Source organism: Anser anser (assembly GCF_964211835.1).
Source record: "Anser anser genome assembly, chromosome: 1".
Lineage (NCBI taxonomy): Eukaryota > Metazoa > Chordata > Aves > Anseriformes > Anatidae > Anser > Anser anser.
In genome coordinates this window covers 181,801,221-181,828,560 of record NC_139720.1, presented here as the reverse complement: position 1 = coordinate 181,828,560, position 27,340 = coordinate 181,801,221, and the positions used below count along the sequence as shown (strand labels likewise).

The 27,340-nt window shown below is 42.3% G+C and overlaps 1 protein-coding gene across 1 annotated transcript in view; it reads right to left on the bottom strand.

The window, feature by feature from the left end:
- GTF2F2 (general transcription factor IIF subunit 2) overlaps positions 1–27,340 on the bottom strand; it is a 93,499-nt gene that overhangs the window by 30,188 nt on the left and 35,971 nt on the right. The window contains exon 6 of the mRNA XM_083828447.1: positions 22,907–22,988. Within this exon, the coding sequence (XP_083684573.1) occupies positions 22,907–22,988 (82 nt within the window). The remainder of the gene's footprint in view (positions 1–22,906; positions 22,989–27,340) is intronic.

Here is a 27,340-nt window from a genome sequence, read left to right as displayed (position 1 = left end):
AAAAGAAACACCTTAGTGCGATGAAATGCAAACAACCTGAAATGGGACTTTTCTTTCTTTGCACATGTTCTACGACAGGCGGTACCAGAGTGGTATTTGCTGCAAATGAGTTTAGATCAGTTCTCGAAACTGAACTCCACCGATGAACAGATTGCACCATCTGCTTCTACTAATATACATTAGAGAATGTGTATTTTCCATAGCTGCTTATTTACTCTCTAATCAGAAGTCTGCAAGATAAATAGGTAGAGCTTGGCTATGGAATAGCTGCAAAACATTATCATTTGTGGATGTCAAGGGTGTACACAAAAAGCAGTTAGGTTATGTGAAAGCTGTGCAATGAAGTAATGAGAGGAAATTAGGCCAAAAAAAATAAATTAAGAAACACGCTGGGATACTACCAATTATTGCACTGATGAGAGAACTACAAGTGCAAAAAGCATAGATGTAATAAAGTTTTAACCAATAACATGTAGAAAAAAAAAGAGAGAAATAATTTCCCAACTGAAGCATAAGTAGAGCTGGCTGGAAATCTGAATTTTTATTACATGATTTTTGTGTTTTCGAGAAAAAAAAATCTTGAATCAGGAGGTAAGCCAACATTTAAAGTTTTCATGGAATAGAAATCCTTCAAAATTTTGTTTTGGAAACCCAAACATGATGTTCCCAAAACAAAATATGCTTTCCCAGTATCCTCAGCAGCTGCCGACTGAAATTAATGCCATTCCTGTCATTTCACAAGTGTCATTTCCATGGCTTGCTGTGGTGACAAAAGCGATAAAAAGCAGGTTCAATTCCAGCCTGGCGCCTGCAAAGGCTTCCGCGGTGACTTGTCCCCAGCACGGTGACTTGTCCCCACCGCAGGAGCTGCGCAGGGATGCCAGAGCCCAGCGGTCCCAGGGCAGCCGGCCAGGTTATTTCAGAAACCTCGATGTCTGCTGCACAAACTGCCCTGCTGCAGAAAGCAGGCTGATGTGTTGGTTAAGTGCTCACCTGATACGCCAGCTTTGCAAAAATTAATCTGAGTTAAACATCTGAGAGGCCAGTGTGAGATTTCAACGTTATTATTCTGTGTGTTCTCAGTAGTGGGGATGATCGGCCAGTAAGATACTGCAATTAATGTAACAGTATTTCATTAGGAAAGGCAATCTTCTCTTCTTTGTAAGGACAGTGAAGAAAAAAAAATCCACTTTTATGTCCCAATATAAATTCATAGAGGTATTGAAGAAGTTGTGGTGTAAGAGCAAACAAAGTAGACTTGGACTTTTCAGGGCTGGAGAAGAGACAAATGAGAGATGAAGACAGGACGGAAGTCTACAAAATCATTTGTGCTGTCTAATACCAGAACCAGTAGACATTAAAGCTGTAAGACAAGGAAACTCGAAGCAAACACAGGTAAGCAGTTCTTCACGCACCTTGTCAATAAACCACAGAACTCCCTGCTGCAGGATGGACGCTACAAGTGCATGTGGCTCTCTACATTAGAGAATCTTTTGATGTTGTGGAACTCCAGGCTGGGAATGATAAGGTTGAATCCCTGTGGGTTAGGATCCGCGGGAAGGCCGGCAAGGCTAGCATCCTGGTGGGGGTCTGTTATAGACCGCCGAACCAGGATGAGGAGACGGATGAGGAGTTTTATAGGCAACTGACAGAAGTTGCAAAATCGTCGGCGCTTGTCCTCGTGGGGGACTTCAACTTCCCGGACATATCCTGGAAACACAACACAGCACAGAGAAAGCAGTCTAGGAGGTTTCTGGAGAGCGTGGGAGATAGCTTCCTGACGCAGCTGGTCAGTGAACCTACCAGGGGTGGTGCCCCGCTAGACCTTCTCTTCACAAACAGAGAAGGACTGGTGGGAGATGTGGTGGTCGGAAGCTGTCTGGGGCAGAGTGACCACGAAATGGTAGAGTTCTCTATTCTTGGCGAGGCCAGGAAGGGGACCAGTAAAACTGCTGTCTTGGACTTCCGGAGGGCTGACTTTGAGCTGCTCAGGACGCTGGTTGGCCGAGTCCCTTGGGAGGCGGTTCTGAAGGGCAGAGGAGTCCAGGAAGGCTGGGCGCTCCTCAAGAAGGAAATCGTGATGGCACAGGAGCGGTCCGTCCCCACGTGCCCAAAGATGAGCCGGCGTGGAAGAAGACCGGCCTGGCTCAACAGAGAGTTGCGGCTGGAGCTTAGCAGAAAAAAGAGGGTTTATAATCTTTGGAAAAAAGGGCGGGCCACTGAGGAGGACTACAAGGATGTAGCGAGGCTGTGCAGGGAGAAAATTAGAAAGGCCAAAGCTCATCTGGAGCTCAATCTGGCTACTGCTGTTAAAGACAACAAAAAATCCTTTTACAAATACATCAACGCGAAACGGAGGACTAGGGAGAATCTCCATCCTTTACTGGATGCGAGGGGAAACCTAGTTACTAAGGATGAGGAAAAGGCTGAGGTGCTTAATGCCGCCTTTGCCTCAGTCTTTAGCGGCAATACCGGTTGTTCTCCGGACACCCAGTGCCCTGAGCTGGTGGAAGGGGATGGGGAGCTGGATGTGGCCTTCGCTATCCATGAGGAAATGGTTGGCGACCTGCTACGGAGCTTGGATGTGTGCAAGTCGATGGGGCCGGATGGGATCCACCCAAGGGTACTGAGAGAACTGGCGGAGGAGCTGGCCGAGCCGCTTTCCATCATTTATCGGCAGTCCTGGCTATCGGGGGAGGTCCCGGTTGACTGGCGGCTAGCCAATGTGACGCCTATCTATAAGAAGGGCCGCAGGGCAGACCCGGGGAACTATAGGCCTGTCAGTTTGACCTCAGTGCCGGGGAAGCTCATGGAGCAGATTATCTTGAGGGTCATCACGCGGCACTTGCAGGGCAAGCAGGCGATCAGGCCCAGTCAGCATGGGTTTATGAAAGGCAGGTCCTGCTTGACGAACCTGATCTCCTTCTATGACCAAGTGACGCACTTGGTGGATGAGGGAAAGGCTGTGGACGTGGTCTACCTTGACCTCAGTAAGGCTTTTGACACCGTTCCCCACAACATTCTCCTCAAGAAACTGGCTGCTCGGGGCTTGGACTGGCGTACGCTTCGCTGGGTTAGAAACTGGCTGGATGGCCGGGCCCAGAGAGTTGTGGTGAATGGAGTCAAATCTGGTTGGAGGCCGGTCACTAGTGGAGTCCCCCAGGGCTCGGTACTGGGGCCGGTCCTCTTTAATATCTTTATTGATGATCTGGATGAGGGCGTCCAGTGCACCCTCAGTAAGTTTGCAGATGACACCAAGCTAAGTGCGTGTGTCGATCTGCTCGAGGGCAGGAAGGCTCTGCAGGAGGATCTGCATAGGCTGGAGCGATGGGCTGAGGTCAACTGCATGAAGTTCAACAAGGCCAAGTGCTGGGTCCTGCACCTGGGCTGCAACAACCCCAAGCAGAGCTACAGGCTGGGAGATGAGTGGCTGGAAAGCTGCCTGGCCGAGAAGGACCTGGGAGTATTGGTGGATAGTCGGCTGAATATGAGCCAGCAGTGTGCTCAGGTGGCCAAGAAGGCCAACGGCATCCTGGCCTGTATAAGAAGCAGTGTGGCCAGCAGGTCAAGGGAAGTGATTGTGCCCCTGTACTCGGCTCTGGTGAGGCCGCACCTCGAGTACTGTGTTCAGTTTTGGGCCCCTCGCTACAGGAAGGACATGGACGTGCTCGAGCGAGTCCATAGAAGGGCGACCAAGCTTGTGAGGGGTCTGGAGAACAAGTCTTACGAGGAGCGGCTGAGGGAGCTGGGCTTGTTCAGCCTGGAGAAGAGGAGGCTCAGGGGCGACCTCATCGCTCTCTACAGTTACCTGAAAGGAGGCTGTAGAGAGGTGGGGGTTGGTCTATTCTCCCACGTGCCTGGTGACAGGACGAGGGGGAATGGGCTAAAGTTGCAACAGGGGAGTTTTAGGTTGGATGTTAGGAAGTACTTCTTTACCGAAAGGGTTATTAAGCATTGGAACGGGCTGCCCAGGGAGGTGGTGGAGTCACCATCCCTGGAGGTCTTTAAAAGACGTTTAGATGTAGAGCTTAGGGATATGGTTTAGTGGAGTACTTAGTGTTAGGTCGGAGGTTGGACTCGATGATCTTGAGGTCTCTTCCAACCTAAAGAAATCTGTGAATCTGGTTCAGACAGATAAATTCCTGAAAGACAACTGCATAGAGGGCTGGTAAACCCTAGGACAACTCAGTGATCGTTGAGTTAAAGTGAGCACAATCCACCTCGGTGCCTCCTTTGTAGCTCCAGCACAGCCCCACGAAGGTCAGTAAGAAACAGCTGATGAGTTGGATGTGCTATGTGCTCGCTCCAGCTACACGAAACTGACAGTCCAGAAAGAGGAAGCGTAAGATGATGTGATTTCTTCTCACTCACTTGCAATGACAGGCCTGAGAAATGTTAATTACTGGGCCAGTAATCAAATGTCATAAACAGCCACAGTAGACTAGAAAAAAAAAAATAATGTCATTTCAAATGTGTGGCAGATTTAATTACCTGCTGCTCAGAGGTATCTCAACAGAAGCACCAGATCTGATACAGGGATACAAAGGCATATATTGTTGCAATCCTGCGACTGAAAATAAGTCTAAGAGAGAGAAGAGAAGTTGAAAGGAAGACTCTATGAGCTAAGGAAGTATTATTCTGAAAGCGTGGCTTTTGACTTGGGAGTCTTAGAGGGAAGCAGAATCTCAGAAGTCACAGATGGACAAAGGGAAAAAAAAAAAAAAGATGAATCTGGTTTTGCTTGAAGCTTGAAAATGCTTGTGCCACAGAGTTTCTGGTAAGACATGCAGAGGAACACCATCGTTTCACTCTCCAACTCTGGTCTGGTCAGCTTCTTCATGCATCTATTTCCCCAGTCTGCTTTTTGCTGCATTTTTATGCAGCATAAAATCAACCATCTAAAATGCGATGCCTTTCCTGACCCCTGAACACAGACATATGATACAGAGTATTAACAACCCCCACCGGGCCATGCCCTGAACAAGTGGATAGACAGAGATACCGCTCTAGAATAACAAGCAGGCTAAAGAGTTAAGCCAAAAACAAACAGAAGGATAAAAAAGTGAAATATTTTTTTTCCTGCTGGCCAATGAAATTGCAGAGGAATTAAACTACCTGCTCAAGGCGGACATCCATGTCAACACTGGGTATTTACACTCTGATATGACAGAAAAGAACTAAAAGTTCAAAACAGAAGTTTGAGAATTACTACATTTAGGTAGGATAAAGCAACATGCTCGTAACCAGATCAACGCCTCAAGCAGGGAACCCTATGTATCTGCGCAGACACCCACGTGGCTTCTCATCAGTAATCTCCTAAAGACAGGAGCCTAATGAAGAGTGAAAATGCAGACAGAAAATGCTGCAGAAGACGAGGAGTTCAAGAAGAGTATTTTTAAATAGCCAAGAAACAACGATACAAACAAAAAAGGGTAATTTCTTCTAGAAGGAGTAATGGCACAATATGGAGGAGAAAAGATAACCAACAAATGGAGAGAGGGGGCCAACAGGCAGCAGTTGTAAGGTATTAATGCTCTGTACTTCACACAGGAGATTAGGGAGATCAGACAGAATTTTTGTGTTATACTAGGGGCTCTTAGGAGAAACACATCCATTTGGAGGTAGAGACACGGGAGCTGCTACTGCCCTTTAATCTCCACCCAGAAGTCAAAATACAGCATGCTTGAGGCTTTTTTAATGAGGAACAGAAATGGTTGATGGAATCAAATATTTCTTTCTTGCAATCTTGTTTATTTAAAAAACAAAACAAAACAAAACAAACAAACATATAGAGCTTCAATTTCCTTGGGGATCGGCTACTAGCTGCTTGTTTTGAGTCATTTACTTTGACAGTTTTTTCCAAAAGGCTCCTTTCTACTGCAGCCAGAAGCTATGCCTGAACAGGAGGGATTCTCTTGTCAGCTGGATTTTGTATAGCTAAAACCTGACTTTTCCTTCCCTTTTTTTATTAATACTGCCATGAAGTGGAAATACCTCTCCATCATGCCAAACCTTCAAAAATTTTTTTATTTAACTTAGGAAACATTCTGAACAAAACCAAGCACTTTTTTTTTTTTTTTAAAGTAGGAAAGATGTCTATTCTCTGGATGAAACCCACTAATTTCTCCTAATAGAGGGCAATAAGGAAGCGTGTGCTAACAGTCTGCTCCCCAAGAGCTCAGATCAGATGACTGTTTTCAGCCTTAATTCCTCTCACTGGGGTCTTTCAATTCGTCCTCAAAACTGAAAACAAAGCCAGGTTCAATTTGTTTGATTCAGACAGTAGCGAAGTCCAGGGCACTTGCTTGTGTTTGAAATGATCAATGAAGAGAAAAGACATTATCTGTCAAGCCAGTGTGAGAAGCTGGATTATCTGAAGAGTACTTGGGTGGCAAAGCAATGCTCAGTCATTCAGTGTTGCAGAATGGGTGGCCTCAATCTTTCATTTTGTTTCAGGTGGAAAAAAAATAAATAAATTAAACACAACAACCTTAAAGCAATATTTTCTTCACTTACATATTAGAGGCGGACCAGTAAGAAAAGCAGTTATGTATTGTATGACCACAAAATACAGCTAGGGTGTATGACTGTACCACCACTAAAGAGTTGGATTAAATACCTACTGCAGTCAATGGAAGTCTTCTTCCGTCATAACCTCTTCATTGGTGCAGGATGTCACGACAGCAGTAAATTCGAAACATCGTTTAATCTTTGCCTTTAAATTTTGCCACATAAATGTCTCGTGCATGAGTCACTTTATATATAGGCGTACAAATACATCCAAAGGCCCATAGAAACATCCAAGCTGATGGCATAACAAGATTTTTCCCTTACTTCTAAAAAGAACATCGGTCTTTCTGAATTTTGTAAGAGCTCGTGTGCTTGCTTTCTAGCAATTTTCAGGTATTTCTACTAAGTATCACCTCTATTTTGCACTCCCCAGGCCTCCTAAAATCCAGGCCTGAACTCTGTGTTTATTATTTCATTAGAACCATTGCATATGCAAGGTTTGGACAAATATCTTTATAAATCATCTTCTCTGGATGATATACAGGACACCTGCACTTCACCCATTAGTTTCTGAAATTGATCTACCCATAATCTATGCAACTCCAAATTACTTCACGCATAATTAGGCACTTCCACGTTTTCATTACTCATGTTTCTTTCTGTAATGTTTACACAGCACCAATCATACAGCTGCCCTTGTACAGATTGGAACGTATCACTAATTACTGATGTTTAATTTGGTTGTATTCCTCTACAAGAGAGGATATTGTTTTCAAGGGCCTTGTTCCTCGCAGCCCAGATGTTCAGGGACCATGAAGTCACTGAGGTGCATAAATTCATTTGAATTTACTGACCACAAGTAAAATATGCATGCCATTTTATTTCCTAACTTGTGTATCTTTATCTAAAACATAATTCACTAAGGCTGCTAACACTTTACGTGTGATGCCTTACATACTGTTTTACATTTTTTTTGTTTACTTGTAGTTAAAAAATCTGTATTTTACCTCTTTGAAGTTTGAAATCGTTGTTGGAAAACAGTATCTATAGGTCAGTTCATAACTTACTGGCTTTCCTCTCGTCAGTTTAGATGAATGACTACACCCTGTTCAGGCCAGGCAGCTGCTTTTCAAGCAGCCCTCACAGATTTTGATTTCCTTCATCTATCGGAAGTCCCAGTACAGGCACAGAAGATAAAAATACAATTCTATTTATTTCCCCAGAACTGTATCCTATCTCCTCCACTTTGCCAGCTTCTATAGTTTCACAAATTATATGCTTAGATAATTAAAGCATGCGAAACCTCTCAGCTGTACTATGAACATTTATAAATCTGAAGAGGTGTGCAATAGAAAGCAACTTCGTAGGTTATAAGAACAAAGTAATGAAACCAAATAATTCCCGTATTCCAATCTGTGTTCAGACAAATTTGATTATAAAGGCACAGGCTACACAGCAACTAATATACTTCACTGAATACATAAAAATACAGATCATTTTCCTCATGCATTGGCTCTTAGGCATGTTCAGAAACAACAATCAACACATGCACACAAAACATTTCCTAACCTAACTTACATACAGGTTAATGGAATAAAAAAAAAAAAAAAGAAAAACCTACTGTTATATAATAAACGTCCTTTGCAGAGGGATGTATCAATTGATAATTCATGGTGCCACACCATGGAACTTTAAGTCCTCAGGACAGAGAAGGAGGAAAAATATCTGTTCATAACTAAATGGTTCAAACCTGAACGAACTATTTGCTAGCATTATCCTTGCTATGGTGCCATAAACTAATGCAGTTTGTGGGAAGCATCTTCCACCTACAACGGATACTGCATTGGATATTTATCTACTAATACAAAATAGAGCTAAAAATAGTTTTTAAAAAGCAATAAAAAGTTTTAATAATCTACTACTTGGATTGGATGATTTAGGCATCAATTTATAAAACCTACACCATTACTCCTACTCCATTATGCAGCAATGAAACTGCTGTAGGTGTTTCTCTTCAAGTTACCCAGGGTATCTTCTCTGGTCTGTGTTACAGTAATAAAGTGAGTTTTCTATTACTTTTGATTTATGGTAGAAAGGCATCCTGGCTTGTGTCAGGAATAGTGCAGCCAGCAGGAGCAGGGAGGTGACTGTCCCCTGTACTCAGCCCTGGTGAGGCCACACCTCGAGTGCTGCGTTCAGTTTTGGGCCCCTCACTACAAGAAGGACATCGAGGCCCTGGAGCGTGTCCAGAGAAGGGCTACGAAGCTGGCGAAGGGCCTGGAGCACAAGTCCTGTGAGGAGCGGCTGAGGGAACTGGGGGTGTTGTGTCTGGAGAAGAGGAGGCTCAGGGAAGACCTCATTGCTCTCTACAACTACCTGAAAGGAAGGTGTGGGGAGCTGGGGGTCGGCCTCTTCTCACAGATAACCAGTGACAGGACTAGAGGGAATGGCCTCAAGCTGCCCCAGGGGAGGTTCAGGTTGGAAATGAGGAGACATTTCTTCTCAGAAAGAGCAGTCAGGCACTGGGACGGGTTGCCCAGGGAGGTGGTGGAGTCACCGTCCCTGGGGGTGTTCAAGGAAAGGTTGGACGTGGTGCTTAGGGACATGGTTTAGTGGGTGACACTGGTGGTAGGGGATGGTTGGACCAGATGGTCTTGGAGGACTTTGCCAACCTTAATGGTTCTATGACAGGGAAAAGGGGTTAGGTGTACATTTGACTTTTGCTACATGGGTAGAAATTAAAATGGGCACTTTAATTCTGCTACAGTTTAGCAAGAAGTACTTGTATGATTCAGTTTCATCAGATGTGTGAATATAAATTCCCTAGGGATATAATTAGCTATATTTTATCATAAATTTCATTCCCATAGACAGATGCTGCTACTGCATCACACTGATAACAACAAAGACCAACTGACACTGAAGACATCATCTGAAATGTGTTTTTCTAAGACAGTAGGTACAGCAAGAGAATCATTAAATAGTGCTGAATAAAAGTACTGATGTTTTTTTCCCAGTTGGTTTACCATATCTACTTGAAGGGCAGTTTATTTTATAAATATAAACAAATCAACCTTTTCCATTTTCATGAAGTTATATCTATCTACAAAAATCACCTTTTGCTCCTGATACCAAAAATACCGTGTATGGGAATTCTCAGCTTGCTGTATCTGTACAGGCTTTTACAAGAGGCTACAAAAACATCCACTTGTTTTGAAAACCATGATTTTGATCTATTTACCTCTTGTCAACTAAAAGGTCATTTCTCCACTGCAGCTATTTCTCAATGCTCTAAGCAATCTGATCACAGATTCAGACTTTTAAGATGCCGTACTTATTCCCTGTGTTCTGAGAAAGAGCACCTACTTTTCAAGAACTTTGCTGAAAAGTCCTTTTTCCACAATGGACCACCAAATGCAACGCTGCTAAATGATCTTGCTTTTTCTAAATAGCTCCCAAAGGCAACAACAGGAGCCAACGTCTGAGCTGAAATCAGAACTCAAAATAAATTATTTGAAATATAATTTGAGAATTAATCATTTGAGTTTTTCCATTTTAAAAAGTATTGCACAAATACAGACCCGACACGTATTTCTCTCTCAGATACTACCATATAACATCTCCAGGTATGTATCCACATACCAGTGTTGATTTCCATGTAGTCTGCTATTTTTATCGCACGTTTCTATACTCCCGCCTACACTCACATACACTGAAATGTCTCTTTCAAGATGACTTCTCAATTCAAAATATATTCCAGAAAGCTGGGATTTTCTTCCATTTTTCACATAAAGAAATCTAGCCGTGAATATTTTTTTGTTCTCATTTCTCCTGTCTGTTTTCCAGCTGGAAAAAATGAACTACAATACAGATAACATTCAGCCTTATACCAGGTTTTGAACACAGGGCTTTTTCCTAACATTAGAAACAGAGCTATAGTTAAAAGTGTCAGACAACTAGGATCCTTTCTTTTCCTTCTTTCAGACATGACACCAGAACTTTTAAAAATAAGCTTGGCATGCAGAATACGTCTCATTGCTTCTAGCCCCAACCATTTTTTATTTTTATTTTTTAATCAAAATGATTTCACATATTTTTTCACCTCCCTCAGCTCTTGAATTTGAAGCAGTCACGTTGCTGTCACTGAGACGGTTTGGGGATTAAAAGGAGTCTGGACTTGTGAGAAGTTAATCTCTTATATTGGCCTATTTCTTCCATTTAGATTCTTCATGCTAAAGCTGTTATCACATTTCTACGTTATTCTAACCTGAATTAAGGCAGTTCAACTGATTATGTAGGAGGATGGACGTCCCATTTGTCTCCATGGTCTGTAGATTGGAATCCTAACGCCAGAGCCTTAAGTTAGTCACAAAAATGAATCCTGTAAAATCCCCAACTTCTGTGTCTATTAATGGGAGCTCTGTACAAAGCCTCAGAACTGAACATAATCCAAGAGCAGAAGGAGCAGAGGAAAGCTCTTGGGTGAGCTGTTTCTTTTCCTAATTCATTACTACTTCTTTTATCTTCCTCTTTGGCAAGGTCTCAGTCAGCACTCAAGCACATACACACAATCTGAGGGAACAGCAGGACAGTAATTCAAATTTGTATTACATGTCGCAGGGTACAGTTCCTCCTGATTCTGCCACTAGTATTAAAACAGGGTTAGCTACATACTTCTGCAAAAATACTGAAGTATTCAAAAACCTAACACCGATACGTAATTGGCATTAACTTTGGCTAGGACTGCACGAAAGAGACTGTTCACACTTCTCTCAGTTACTGTTCTAGAGTGTCTGGGACCTGAAAGATGGTGCTGTACCTGTTAATTTCTGGCAGGTCTTTCGGGGCTTGCGGCAGAAAGGATTCTCTGAGATGTCACAGAATGAAAGAACGGCTCTGGTTGGAAGGGACCCAGTCCCACCCCCCTGCCATGGGCAGGGACACCTCCCACCAGACCAGGTTGCCCAAAGCCCCATCCAGCCTGGCCTTGAACACCTCCAGGGATGGGGCAGCCACAGCTTCTCTGGGCAGCCTGTGCCAGGGCCTCACCACCCTCTGAGTGAAGAATTTCCTCCTAACATATAATCTAAATCTCCCCTCATTTACTTTAAAGCCATTCCTCCTCGTCCTATCACTCCAAACCCTGACCAGGAGTCCCTCCCCAGCTTTCCTGTAGGCCCCCTTCAGGCACTGGAAGGCTGCTGTAAGGTCTCCCCAGTGCCTTCTCTTCTCCAGGCTGAACAACCCCAGCTCCCTCAGCCTGTCTTCATAGGAGAGGTGCTACAGCCCTCTAACCATCCTCATGACCCTCCTCTGGACTCACTCAAAGAGGTCCGTGTCCTTCTTGTGCTGGGGACCCCAGAGCTGAACGCAGCACTCCAGGTGGGGTCTCACGAAAGCTGAGCAGAGGGGGAGAATCCCCTCCCTCACCCTGCTGGCCACATTTCGTTTGAGGCAGCCCAGGATACAGCTGGTTCCTGGGCTGCAAGCGCACATTGCTGGCTCATGGTGAGCTCCTCATCAGCCAACATCCTCATGTCCTTCTCCTCAGGGCTGCTCTCAATCAATGTCTGCCAGGATGGCTGGCCTAATACATTAACAAAGTTGGAAGTTTGTTACCTCTGGCATTAGTTATTTGTAAAATGAAATATGAATCATCAATAAAATACATTGTAGGAGTCAACCTGGATAAACTCACTTGCAACTCCATCCGAGTAAAGAAAGGGCTACCCAAAATTCCTATCAGCAAATCTTGAAGTTGCTTGGCAACAGTAGGAGCATCTGGCACACCTAAAGGCTGAGTGAGATAACTGTGGAGGTTGACAAGGAAAGGAAAAGCGAGGGACAGAAGAAAAGAGACAGACAGGGAGCGCAAGGGAAAAATCTGTATGTGCTCCAAAACGCCCCAATTTTAGTCCCTCTCCTGCACTGCCACCCACCTCTACCTTGCAAGGGTGCACACACGATGTGCTACATTGTTCAGAGATGGACCAGCTGGAAATGGCTTTAGATAGCTAAATTACAACACCTTAAGAAAGAGAACGCATCCCAGAGAGAAAAAAACAAAAGAATTTTGACAGAGCAGTTGACCATATGCGTATGTTTATACATACAGATAATGATATATAGGGATATCAATAGCATATGTAGTCAGTTGTGCCGAATCACTTTGGATGCAGAACATCATCAACGTTCAGGTGTGTCGGAAACGTAGATGAAAATAAGCACATTTCTCTTTTTTTTTTTTGCTATTTCCATTTAGCAGCTTTGCTTTACTATACTCTATTAGAAAATGTAATTTCACATACCAGCATGCAATCTGTTCCAATTTATACTATACCTTGCCTCCAAAGCTTGCTCACTCAGAAGTTTTCTTTTACTCAGAACTGTCAAATACTCGTGTGTCTTAACTCATTTAACGTATGAAGCTGACAGAAGACACACTGAGAAACCACTAATTCTACAGAACTATAAACCCAGTTGTACCTTAAGACATCCAAACATAGAGTATAATAATGACCATTGACCAAAAGAAATGGCCTGTCAGAAAAGATCATCTACCCCTGCTTTCGTATAAATTGGATGCTCAGCTTTTGTAAAGGAAAAAATGTACAGATACAGGCATTTATTTTTATGAGATACATTTAATGAACTGTTTTTACCTCCTTTTATTATTATGCACTGCGGGAGATGTTTGAAAAATATCTAATTCCCAGCAGGTACAGTGCATAACCCTGTATTTCTCCTGGTCCCTTCACCATTTCTGTGCAGCTGTGACATTACTGTCCAAGGCGTACAAGCAGTATGATTCTCCTAGTCACAATCTGAAATATCCATTAAAACATCAGTTTTGCACTATCCAGAAACTGTTTTTTCTTTGTTTTTTTTTTTTTTTTCTGGATATTTTGTCTACAAAGATCTCACTGGAAACATGCAGACATGTATACTTTATAGACAAACAGTTGGATTACTGTTGCCACCACTGCTGATTACACCCATACCCAAAATCTGGATGCTCTCAAAGTGCCTGTCTTGGAGCATATAATGATGCAGACGGCCTGCTGGCTGTTCTGAGCCAGTACAAACCCTAACACAACTGTGCTCAGCAGAAGTGGGAAAGGAGGGAGAATCAGTGCAGACAAATGGTCATGTTCTCCACCTGCTGTGCTACAAGGAACTCCCCTCTCTGTGTACATGTTGTTGTGAGTCCCACTACACCTGGTAGATTTCCTTATGAAGGTCCCAGGAGAAAAACTGATACCGATTACAGGACTGTCTTAACTGGGTATTTAACCTACTAAGAAACAAAAGGAAAATAAAGGTATGCACTGTAAAGTGCCTGACCTGCAGGACAGGCTCTCCAGAAGTGCCTTTAGCACTGCAAAGCATCTAGCCAGGCTTTTGGAAATCTCTTGCTTGATGGACACTGAGATGTGGAGCTGGCAGAAGATTGCTCAGCTCCAGCTTTGTGCCACGGGCAGCAGGAAAGGAAGGAGCTGAGCAGCAGAAAGCCCACAGTGTTCTTACGCTTTCCTGGCAGGATACATGACTCCAAGGCACTCAAGGCGCAAGGGTAGCTCAGGAAAAACTTCCCATTTCGTCCCCAGCTATGGATAGAGCCCCACGATGGTTTCACATGGACGCTGTACTATATGGCAAACATACCTTCGGACAGATTTGCAGTAACTCTTCCACTGCAGATACATACGTGTTCAGCTCCACTGATGGTACTGGCTTACTGTAGAGCATAAAATTTTCTGTGAAGCATCACAGATACTGACCTGACAATGATTAAATCCCAGCCAAAACCACTAACTGCCAACAAAGGAGGCAATGGCTTGGCAGAAATACCACAGTCGTTCATAATAAAGAACTGTATGATTATTATCTACAAGGTTCACTAAAGAAATGTTTTCCATTTAAAATAAAACAAAACACAAAGTGACTTGCGAACTTCAATATAGACTCATAACTAAAGAACAATTTCATGGTTTGCACATCACTAACATTGACATTTAAGTTACATCCTGTTGATAAAATACCATTTAAAAGAGAAACTATCTCGTTCTCTCAAACCCATGTTACTTTTGCAATGGTGACAGAATTAAAATAGCAGTATACATTTCCCTTAAGGCAATGAGCTGATGTGTTTGTGTGTAAGTGAAGATGTGGAAAATAAAAAGCTTGAAAACCATCATTTTTATAGAATTGTTAAATTTTGCACAAAATGAACCTATGTAAGAAATACTTTAGGCATTGGTCCCTTCTAGTCATTTATGCTTCTTTCAAGCTGCGGGAAGTAACTTTCTGCAGAAGAGATTTTGTGAAAAATAACACTGGAAGTTATTTTCACTAGATCTTGAAGGGTAGATAATACAAACACTAGAGTTTAGAAGTTCCTTTTACAACATCAGCAACTTAAGCACAACGTGCTGGCCTCTGATTCTTGCAGTTTAATTTTCTCTATCCAGCTAATCTGGGGATAAAAAAGTGAGTTGAAGAATTCTGTATTACTAAAATTCAAAGGATTTTACATTACAACTCTAAAAACAAAACAAAACAAGAAAACCCCACAAAACTTCCTATTCTTTTTCACTTCATGGTTTTCATTTGAATTCAGTTCCCAAGACATTTTTTAAAACATCCCAGACTTGGGCACTGGTAGGTGACTGCATAATATTCTCCCTCTGAAAATGTTTCTGGGTTGTGTCTGCGTACTAACTGACGCACCGTTTCAACATCATGTGTGAGTATCTGAGGTACTCACAGAATGAAAGATTCTCCCATAATAAGAAATGCTGTAATTAATTTCTAAAGCTGGGAGCTTTTCCACCCACAGAGCCTGTGAGGAGCACAGGAGATACCTCCACTTGCTTCCCACATGGCGCAGCTGGCCCTATGGGACTTGAGCAGTTCAGCTCCCGCTGGAATTTTGCCCATGTCTCAAGAAATTAAAACACTCTTGCTCACAGGGAACCCCAGTTTGAGAAGCACTCGAGCTCTACAGACACTCCTGCAAAAAAAGAACCAGAAACAGAAGATGGTTGGTTTGTCATCTGTGAACTTGTTCTGAATGTGGCGATATCCCAAGTAACAAGTGCTACTTGGAGGGTACGTGCACCCTGTCACCCTTCCGACAGTTGTTCAAATGTCTTTTTGCAGTAAAAAAAATCAGAAATCTTTGAATAAGACAGGAAATCAATACGTCACCAACAGGGCTTGCCACCTGGTGATTTTGCACAAGGGTAACTTTTTAGTACTCGGTGACATCACACAATTTTTGGAGCTCCTTGGCAGCAGGGTAGCTGTTGGATGATACCACTCTACTGATCTTCCACAAATTGCAAATACCATCAGTAGTATGTGAACAAAGTTGCTTAAAAATAGAAGATGTACTGTGGTGCTGACATTCTACATATTGTGTAAATTTAAGCTCGTCAAGGCTGGTAGTTGCCAAAGCAGTTTTGCAGAACCCAGAACACCCGCGGTGCTCAGCATGACTGTAGCATCTGGCATGGTGGCTGGGGAGAGATCCGTGCGCTCCCCTGGGCTCTGCTCTGCAACACAGAAGCCTAAGATTAACATCTGAACTCTGACACTGATGGAGAAATGGCCTTCGGTATACCAACGAGCTATCCCACCTTCCCTGACAGGGTCATCCATGATGGTAAACAAATAAAACAGAAGGTTAGTATGGCTAATAACACAGGGTAAGTCGTGACAGTTACACTTGTACTCCCTTTTAGAGGTGTTCACCCACCACACTGTGACATCCACGCTACAGATGGAAAAGAAGATGAAAAGAAGGAATCAGTGCTGCTTAAGCCCTGGGAACGATGTCCCTAAGCGGTGGCCCTCCTACTAACCAAATACCTCCTTGAAATTTGGAAAGCAGCCTACTGGAAGAGACATCTTTCTAAGCATTGTAGGGCTGGTAGCAGGAAGGTAAAAAGACCTCCAGTGCTGCACAACCCCAAAGACTTTGGTTCCCAGAGAAGGACTCTGTGTCACTGACATTTAGGCTTGCTGGAAATACAAGTACCCAGAACTTGCGGTGCTGGGTGCCGGTACTGAATGCGGCTTTTTTCAGTCTGAAGAAATTGGCTACGGCTGGAGCCGGAACATATTACAGAGTGACTATTTTTAGCCTTGCCCCTTTCAGCAGATAACAAGGAAATGGATGCTTTTTGGCTAATTACCACAAAGGCAAACTAGATATGCTCTTAAATGCAACGCCTGTGCTAGCAGGGGAGAAGGAGCAGAGCAACCAGCAGAGGAATATTGTTCCATGAAGCCCGTATTAAAGAAACAGGACAAGGAGAGCTCCTAAACTGCAACTACTGATTTCCTTCCCCAGAGAATAAGGAAAAATCCATGCAATATTTGCCATAAGCCCTTCTTAAATGCCTACCCCTAAATATCTCTATTGTTTTTGAAAATGACCTTCATGCCAGGCTCCTCTCAGCAACTTTCCTTTCCGAAAAGCACAGAAAACGTTCTGTAGGCCAGCTATGAAGAAGCATGACAGCATCCCAGCAGCATCTCATCACATGATTGCAATTGCACAGAAATGCAGGTGTGCCTATCACCTGGAATTGATAACAGTTAAAAGACACAAAGAAGACACATTTCATGCTGCACTGTTACAAAGCCATTTTAAGGCAAAAGAGAAAGGAGAAGAGTAAGTTAACCAGCAAGGAAGCCCACTTTTTTCATCCTGTGTCTCCATGCATTTGCAAGAGGAAGGAAATGGAGATCCAACAATTATCTGTGCAAAATTTAAAAGAGTGTCTGCTTTCCGTAAGTAATATGATTCATATGCTAGGCAGTGTATTGAACAAAAAAAGGTACATGCTTTTTTCTTTCTTTTCCTAAAATAGCCCATATACACCTGGCTAAGAGAAGCTGAAGTCAACAATGGGGTAAAAAAGATATGTTGACCTACATGAGTTTAAGAGAAACCTGATAAAATACCTGCTGCGTTACAAACAGTAGGTTATTCCTTCTTTATTAACGTTACTATAATGGCCAGAAGCAGCAACCAAAATTACAACTGTTTCATATCACTGCACAAAATAGCATGGTAATGTAACAGACCTATTAAAATCCAATCTCCGAACAGCACTTGGAAGAACAGTAGAAGACGATACACAAAATGGAAGGGAAAAGAGGCAGAGAAAAGATCCTAAGATTACAATGCAATACGTAGCAAACCAACAAAATCAACTCTACCAACTCTGAAATGAGGAATAACTGTTCCTCAGCGCTGCTCAACTCATCTCACTTTAACTCTGTTTTTCTTACTTGCTCCTCTTCCTTACTCTATTCCAAAAATCTGAAAAAAATGGACCAATAAACTTAAGAATTTACCACTTTGTAGTCCAATTGTTCCCAAGTAGAATGGTATTTGGTGAGTTACTTAAAACATCTTAGGGAACACCTTTTTGAACTGAGCTGAATTTTATTTCAAGACAAAGAAACTGATCTTCAGTGCTTGAAAATCGTGGTGACACTGACTCAAGAAGACGCAGCCTCAGCTGTGCGTAAAAACGGCCTCCCACTTCAAACAAACTGAACAGCATTCGCGCAGCACGTCAGCTGCTGCGGAAAACGCACGGGTTTCTTCATACATATTTATTTTGAAAGGGAATTCATAGCCAACTGAGCATATCTACCAAAATATATACGAAGTGGCATGCTGGTCAAATTATTCATTTTCTTTTCCTAGTAGGGGGTATGTGGGGAAAAAAAGAAAGAAAAAACTGGCATAATGTTCATTTTCAGCAATATTCTAAACTGTCAGTCAACACTCTCAACAGTATTTTTGAGATGACGAGCAAATAGTTCAACTCGTCTACACTAATTAAATTTCACTTGCTTGGCCTAGACCAGCAAATGTCAGGACTTCTGGCAACCTATGTAATACGGTTATAAAGAAATGTGACTTTTCAAAGGTGGAAGATGATAAATTATTCCAGAACAGCTTACAGCCCATTTTTCCTAAAAGCCCCCGATACGTGTTTATTCCAGGAGTTTTTTCTAAGGGCCTCCATCACATTCTCTGTAGAAGTCTTTCCACAGAAAAAGCAAGACGACATACAAAATTCTTGTAACCTTGTTATGAGCTGCCACGTTGGCAAATACCATTTTCACTAATAATAATTCAAGTTGTATTTTTAAGTTGCTTGAGAGAATCATGGAGATTACAACCTCACTGCAGTTTTAAATGTCAGATCTCGCCTTCCGAAATCTTTTTTCTGACTCCTTTTTTCAATCTAGCCCACAGTTTAGGAAAGTTCAGTGATTCAGATTACGTATACCTGATCCAGAGTCTCCAAAAAACCTGTGAAAGGCAATCAGCATTTGAGGAGAACGTTAAGAATGAAACATGGACTGTGATTTTCTCCCAATTTTTGCGTGCCATGCACTGCTGTTGGGGAAGCACTATCAAACACCACATTCATCAAATACTTGAGCAGTGCCTGAATGTGCCTTCAAAGCCTCCTCCAAGAACTGTTAGTCTGGTACCCAGCTACCACGTTGCGAACGATGTGAGCAATCCCAAGGAACTCGTTGTAGCTACTGATCTTGATAATATGTCAGGTTGAATCAGAGCTGTGCAGAAGTCGCTCCCCGAGTTGTTTTTCTCAACTTTCCTCAAAACGAAATGTAGTTGGAGCATCTAGGATACCAATGTGTTCAATTCATTTTTGAAAAATAAGTTTTCTGTGAGGAAAATGGAGAAACAGAAGAAAACAGAAATGGGAAGGGGAGACCGAGCAAGAATCTTGAAGGAAGTGGGCCAGCCGTGGTCAGGGGGAAGGGCAGGAGCGAGGTGAGGACCTGGGCAAGAAGGGAAGCAGGTAGTGTGGCAGAGAGGATTTGAAACGGAGTGCATGCCAGTCCCCTATTTTCTCTTTCTCTTCATAGCAAAAACACCTCATAACTATCAAAGCCTTATTTTCTTCTCCTCTCAAGTTAAACAGAGCCTGAGGGGATCCCGACTGCCTGGGGGACTCCTCTCTCCCTGTGCCCAGTTCTTTACAATGCAGACTAGCCTCTTGGGGGACCTCTCTCTTTGGGAAATCATTAACGCCAAGGCAATGAAACACTGGGACCATGGAATGAAAGTAATGCAAATGAACATCTCTTAAGCTTAAGAGACAACATTAAGTGACAGACAACACCTCCTCATGGTGTAAAGCCGACTACAGTGAGATGGAGAAAATAATCTAGTTTGGGCGGGACCTGCTGGGTGGATCTGGAGGCTGCCTAGGGGAAGGCAGCCTGCCTAGGGTGATGTGTGGTGGGGCACAAGACAAAGAGTGTGTGCTGTACAAACAGCCATACGTGTAATCCCAGCTGTGAGATACACCCTCTGCTGCAACAGGTTACACACCATCATCTTCCAGTGTCCTAGAGGCGTAGGGCAAGCAGGGGAGTAGCAGCAAGGGGTAGCGGCTCAGAAGAGTCTCTTCTGTGACCACCACACAGTAAATCTGCCTGCAGTTGGGAACAGAGTCTATTTTTTCACCACATAAACCAAATATTTTCAAGTGGGACCATGAGATCCACTACCACGAGACAGGTATCAGGACAGGTGCTTGGAAACCCCGTATTATTTTCCAACGAGCTGCAACAGCATCACCAGCAGTAACTGTAAGTGTGTAACTTACCATTAAGGCATTACAAAGAAGAGACACGCTATTAATAAAAAAAAATCTAAGAAATCCAGTAGCATGAAGTTTTACTAGTGCAGGACAGCAAGTGTTTCATGGCATTTGTTCCCCTTCTAGAGCCTGGAGTTCAGGGAAATGGAACAAATAAATCTGCCAACAACAAAACTTGATAATAAATAACAAAACAGATAACACCAAGTGAAGGTCACGCAACTTTTGTTTAACCTTTCTGACAGGAGACACATCTGTGCCTTGTATTTAAATGGTTCTGAACGTAAGCTGTCTGCAGCCCTTCCCATAATCAAATCAAAGGCTGCTCCTTGGGAAAAAACAACAATCATCTGCTAGGTTTGACAACGCTTTCACCCCTACGTACGTGTCGTCTAATTCTGTGCTTTCATTACCCACCCTAAAACCCACGTCTCACACTCATCTCCCACCTAACTGCTGGCAGGCCCGTCACAAGACCATCACTCCGTCCTCCCGTCAAAACTCTACAAAACAGGACAGAAACCAAATGGGAGGCAGCACGTCGTACCCATTAGCCTACTTGCTTGACCCAGATACAGAGGGTAAAAGAGAAGGGATCCATATCTTCGTTCGATACCAGGGAAGCATCTAATTCCTTTTGGTCACTGCCAGCTCTTGGAAAACAAATGATTAGAGTTATTGGAGTGTGCAGCTTAACTTCATTTTCTGGGTCTTCAAAGTTTGAAGCAACTGCACTTATCATTTAATTTTATTTCCTTCCCAAATTCAATTTACTGTTGTAGCACTTGAAGCCTACACAACAGATTTGCTGTTTTCTCAATATTATCAATTCCACCTTTGGAGAGTCTCTCTCATGTAAAGCACAATAGTAAATAAAAAAGGGAATAAAAATGGTTTAATATAACACAATTCTATAATTGATGTGGTTTATCTTCAATGCTCTCACTTTTTTTTTTCCCCAGTACAAATACACACTGCACCATGCTGAGGGTGGGAGAGAATAAAAAGGGAGCGAAAAGTTAGATTCTGCTACTGAAATACCAGAAACGGTATTTGGACATAAACCAATTTCTTTTGAGGCTCTGACTGCTAGATCTGCTAAATCTCATGCTGATTTCCACCAGATGAGATTTTTATTTTTTTCTTCTAACAACGTGCAAAGTTAGAAACTAGGCATACACAGCCTGACAATTTTTCTACAGCAAAGAAAAAAAAAGGGTACAGTCAGTTTTCTCAGTGCTTCCAAAGACAAAACCTGCTTTCATGGTTTATATCTTTGTTGCTCCTGTAGGAGTTCTACACGAAAAAAAAATCAGAGATCAGAAGGGGCAAGCGTGTGCACATGACAGAAAGTAGAATGCTGGAAAATTTGAAGTTTGGGTAGTGTGTCGGTTTGGTTTTGGCCTCCTGCTGTGGCCTTACCGCGGAAGCTTTTCTGATGAGGAACAGAAGGCTGTGTACAAAATGCGAAAAAGTACTTGGATCAAGCAACCTGTGATTAAAACAATTATGAAGCAAATACATTGCACAGACTATATTCATATACATTTAAATTAGCCAGATTGAAATGAGTCCTTTTCTAGTAACATCACATTTGCTTCATACTCCATTTCACACTGATGACAAAAATCATGACAGCAATCAGAGAACACAGTCTGAAATGAAATAGCTCACTGCACATGAGCAAAGTTATGGCACTGATTTGCCAGCAGCTAGAACATAACGTCTCAGAATGGAATAAACACAATAAGGAAATACTGGAGCAGTTTAGATCGCAGAGGAAGTTAATAAAACATAAGATACTGTAAATGTGGTATATGATGCACAGAAAACAGATCAGGAATTGGGGAAAAACATCAAAACATCATTTTGCTTTTTCTGCATTTATTTTGAAGGTTTTAAAACTAAGTGTGTAACACCGACAATTGTCTTTCTGAAATTTCCTGCCTTGCATTTCTCTATATACAACCAACTAACAACGTAAGAGGATGATTTAATGAAAACTCACATGTTTAAAATATATAAGTATGGATTTAATATAGTGCATGATTGAATTCCAAATCTGATTTATTAATAGAGAGCATCACCAAGTTAATTATGCAAATGATATATGAATCACATGGTGACTTCTAGATGCATTGCATGAAATTTTCCAAAGTCACTAAGTGAAACTAAAATTTGCAACTTGTGATTTCCATGTCACTTCCATTACTTTTTCTAGCAAGCATCCCAGTTTAGGTTGAGCACTTCTCCCTAAAGTCTTTCCTATTCTGGGCATTTTAAATATCTTCTCAGAGGTACTCTTTGTCTCGCATGGCACAGTTTTAAGTGTTAAGTGGAATTCACTTTGGACAATCCACACAGATGCCTATACACCAGAAGCTGGTCCTAACCAGACAAACAAACCCTTAAGGCTTCAGTAAATTCTGTTTTCATCACATTTAAATACAGGCATGCATTCATATGAGTGCTCTAATAAGAGTTTTGTACACAATGAAACGCACAAGTCCACATCACCCCACCAGACAACACCAGAGGGAGGTATAAGCCTCACACCAGCCTCCATTCCTTTACAGTAAATCCACCCCAAAATCAGGAACAGTTCCAATCCTGTGTAAATCCTATGTAAAACCACTAAAATGCTGAAGTTGTCCATCCCTAGGAAGACAATAATAAAAGCATCAAAGTAAGATATTACTTATCCATTTCTAATAGAGCTGCCCTACCTTTTCAGTTTCATATAATTTTCACTAGCTGCAGGTCTGCATTCAGCACGTTGCACCACTATTCCTTCCAAGGAAAGTTTATCTAGTTGGAAAAAAACAAAGCAAAACTGGACATTAAAATAAAATTCACCAACACAGTCAATATTTGAATTCTGTTTCAGCATTCTAATTCAGCATTTAGTAAATATAACGTAATTGTAAGTTCCCTAATCATATTCTAAAATCTCTGCTATTTTGAAACTGAAGAAAAAAGAAGGAAAAACATGACTGCACAGCAGGTATCCCCAACACATTTTTATTTTGCCATCGGATGTTTTACATATCAAGAATGAATCACAAAGATGAAATTTTAAATAAAAGGCTGGTAACTGGGTGGTCTTCCTTTCTTCAGATTCTTGCATTCAACTTACCTAGGAACAGTTTTCTAGAAATGTGCACTGAATACAGTCAGTGTCCAAGAAAAGTAAAAAAAAAAAACACAAAGAGAACCTAACCACCAAAATATCCAAAACTAATTTCATTTTTACCTTCAGAAAAAAAAATAGTAATTAATTTTCATCTTATTATGATAAAAAACAAGTAATAGATATGCTAACACTTGGATAAAAAGAAATAAAGTCTTGCTGTTCATAACACAAACGATCACCCATCAGGTTCTAGTTAATACCGTTCTCCCCACATTCACCTCTGTAACAGTCACTTTGTCATCCGATGTGAACACCTTTTTGCCTAAAGCAACAACTCCTACCACAGCAGTACGATAGTACCAGCCTACTCTAAAAAAAAGTCTAAAAGTCTAAAAACTAAAAGCAACCTTATGTAGAAAGGAAGAAAGAAGTGACCGTGGCAAAATATTTCTGGGGTCTGTATTTCTACTACAATGTTCTAGTGCATGGAAGGGGGTGGTGGTGTCAATTTTTACCATTTCTTTTGGGTATAGCCAGTGCAATATGTATAAAATTTACACCTTTGGAATAGCCTTGCATAACAAGAAAAGATGAGTTTCTTAACATTAATGGTTTGATTAACTCTCACGATCTGAAATTTCCTTCCAAAAGACATTCCTGTCTTGCTGTCGGTGTAGGGTAGTACACTGTCACCGTCAGTTCCTGCTGACAGTGTCACCGAAAGAACAGAAACACTTAGAAAAAGTGATGTCAAGTAACACAAGGCTCTTTCTGAGATGCCTGTAATTTTTTCCAATGCCTTATCGGATGAAATATTATTACATCTGGAAATCTAAGCCCGCTCCCTCTGAATAATGCAGACAGCAATTACTTCAACACCAAGTATTTTAAAAATGATTTAATTTAAAACTTCTTGCTTTGGCTTAGAAATTCACTAGATCCTTTAAAGGAAGAAGAATACCACACGTTTGCAGGTAGTTTTGAACATAAAGCAACATATGAAAACATTTCTGTTTTTACTGATTTCTAAGGTTCATGACAAAGAGAAACAACCTGGCCAATTTGCCTGAACTCCCGTGCACTACAGACAATTACATTTTATCTTCTTTCTTCTGTACAGAACCTAGCAACCTGTGTGTGACTAAAGTGCTACTAATATCGGTGCTTAATTTCTAATACGAATTTGTCTCCAGCTTCTGGCATTTGGTTCTTATTATGTCTTTCTATAGTATGCTAAAGAGCCTTTTAGTACCTGGTATTTTCTCCCTGGGAAAGTACTTTTACATTGTAATCAAGTCACTTCTCAATCTTCTTCTCAATAAATGAAGTAGTTAAAGCTCATGCATTATCTCACCATAAGGCACTTTATGCCACACTTTAAGTTTCGTGGTTCATATCTGCACTTTGTTCAATTTTTCAATGACATTTTAAGAATATGGAAGGCAGAAAACGGATGTAATACTCCTGTACTCATCCTACCTAAACTAGATATGGATATAAAATAATGGATACAGGACAAGAGGTTGCAATTGATCTCACCTCACCTTAGCCATCTTAAGGTTATTCAGCAGACTCTGAATTCAAGAGAGGGAGGGCGACTTTCAGAAAGCAATCGGCCCCATCTCTTTTAGGATTCAATGAACTGCCCTGTGTTGGTGGTCTCCCCCCCAAGATCAATTGCTCTCTGAAAATCAAGCTCAGGGGCTCGATGGAGCTGACTGCCGATTATATCACTAATGCATCTATTTTGAGTCTTTCCAAGCCTAGCGTTTTACCTCTGTGCTCTGCATTCCCCGTTCCTAGGTATGTAATTGCTTCTGGCTTGGTTAAAATGCATTTTCTTTAAACAGATTCTGTGAATTAAGTGATCCAGGTCACACTATGACAGTCCTGCCATAGTTATTCACTGTCTGACCAGCGTTTGTGTCAACCATGACACATCCTATAAGCAGCGATTTTCACTTACTGCTGTCCCCCTCACTAATCCTGGAGGAAGCCCTTCAAACTACAACCCAAATGACTTCCTACCGATAATTACTTTCTGATAACTGTCAGCTAGTTTTTAATCTTATTCCATGCTTGCTATTTTTTTAAACAAAAATCAGAATGTTATAAGATTTCAAATTACGTGCAATATGAAATGCTAAGCAGACTACAAACATGCTGTTACTTTATCAGACGGACTTGTCATCTCCGAAATAAATGAAACTAGAAATAAACTACTAGAAATTAAATACTTGACTTGAATACTTGAAACTAGAAATTAAATACCTGACTAGAAAAACCTTCATGTAAAGCCATGCTAGTTGTTATATTTCTGTTCTCTTCTATCCACTCAGCTCAATGACAATTTTTCCACTGGTTTGCATGGAACAAGGCTGACTAGTCCATACTCACCTAAGCCATGCAGGCCGGTTGTCTAAGCACTGACACACCACTGTCAATCGCTGCACAAAATTGTTGCTGAATTTTGAAGCCACACTCTTAAATCTGAAGAATGAGAATCTGTGGAACACATAGGTCCCCCACACCAACTATTCAGGAAGTAAAGTAACTGTTGTTTGAACCTACCCATTAAACATGCTTATCCTTAGTACTACCTCATGGTTTATGTCTTCAGCAATAACCTCTTTTAATTACCAATGGTCTGGACTTGTTTTTAATGCTCCAGCTGCTTCCCAGTACAAGGCTGTCCACAGTGTCTGACAGCATGGCCTTCCAGCTAACCCAGCCTGTTGTCAAAACTTATCCCCTGTCCAGAAGCTGAGGTTTGTGTCCCACTTTCCCTGGACTCTCCTTGGGATTTGAAGACATCCAGAGAGGCTATCGAACTAAATCTGCAAAGATACATGCAAACTTACAAATGCAAGAATGTAGTGGGGAAACGCTATTTTTACTCCTTTCACAGCCTAATTAGCCTTAAATCAGCAACTGGTGCTTGGTAACTTCAGAAACTGGTCTCCTCTCACCTGTTGCAAGGCCAGAGCTGCAATGAAAAGACATCCAAAGTGCTACATGTCTGCCTTGACACTTCCATATCACATTAACCTAGAACCCAAAGGATGAATAAGGCTTGAAACTAGCAATTCCCCATTAAAAATACCTCATTTCCTCAGGTGTCTGACACCCTCAGAGACCTTACATGGGGGAGAGGTACAAATACAGAGTCAGTGCAGCTACAGGCAGGTTGCTCTGCCCCTAGCTGCAACATCAACTGCCAGAGGCACTCACCCCTGTATTCCTACCTGAACACCCCTGTGCTAATACATAAAGGAATTTCAAAAGTTTACTATTTAGTGAAGTGACAGAGAAATGGGGGAGATGCTGATTCCAGCTTCAAATTCCACTGATTATCACCATCAAATAAACAGAAGGGAGTTAAAACCACAAGAAAAGTGGGCCCACATGAACCTGATGAGGTTCAGCAAGGCCAAGTGCAAGGTGCTGCACCTGGGCAGGGGCAATCCCAGCCATGAGCACAGACTGGGAGAAGAGCTCAGTGAGAGCAGCCCTGAGGAGAAGGACTTGGGGTTCTGGTGGCCAAAAAGCTGGACGGGAGCCATCAGTGTGTGCCTGCAGCCCAGCAGGCCAACTGCGTCCTGGGCTGCACCACCAGAGGGGTGGGCAGCAGGGGAGGGAGGGCATTGTGCCCCTCTGCTCTGCCCTCGTGAGGCCCCACCTGGAGTGCTGCGTCCAGGGCTGGGCCCAGCACAAGGAGGGTGTGGGGCTGTGAGAGCGGGGCCAGAGGAGGGCCGTGAGGGTGGTCAGGGGGCTGGAGCACCTCTCCTGTGAAGAAAGGCTGAGAGAGCTGGGGACGTTCAGCCTGGAGAAGAGAAGGCTCCAGGGAGACCTCATGGCGGCCTTTCCATACTTCAAGGGGGCTTGTAAAAAAGATGGAGAGCATCTTCTTACTCAGGCAGATAATGTTAGGACAAGGGGGAATGGTTTTAAACTACAAGAAGGGAGATTTAGATCAGCTGTTAGGAGGAAATTCTTCACTCAGAGGGTGGTGAGGCCCTGGCACAGG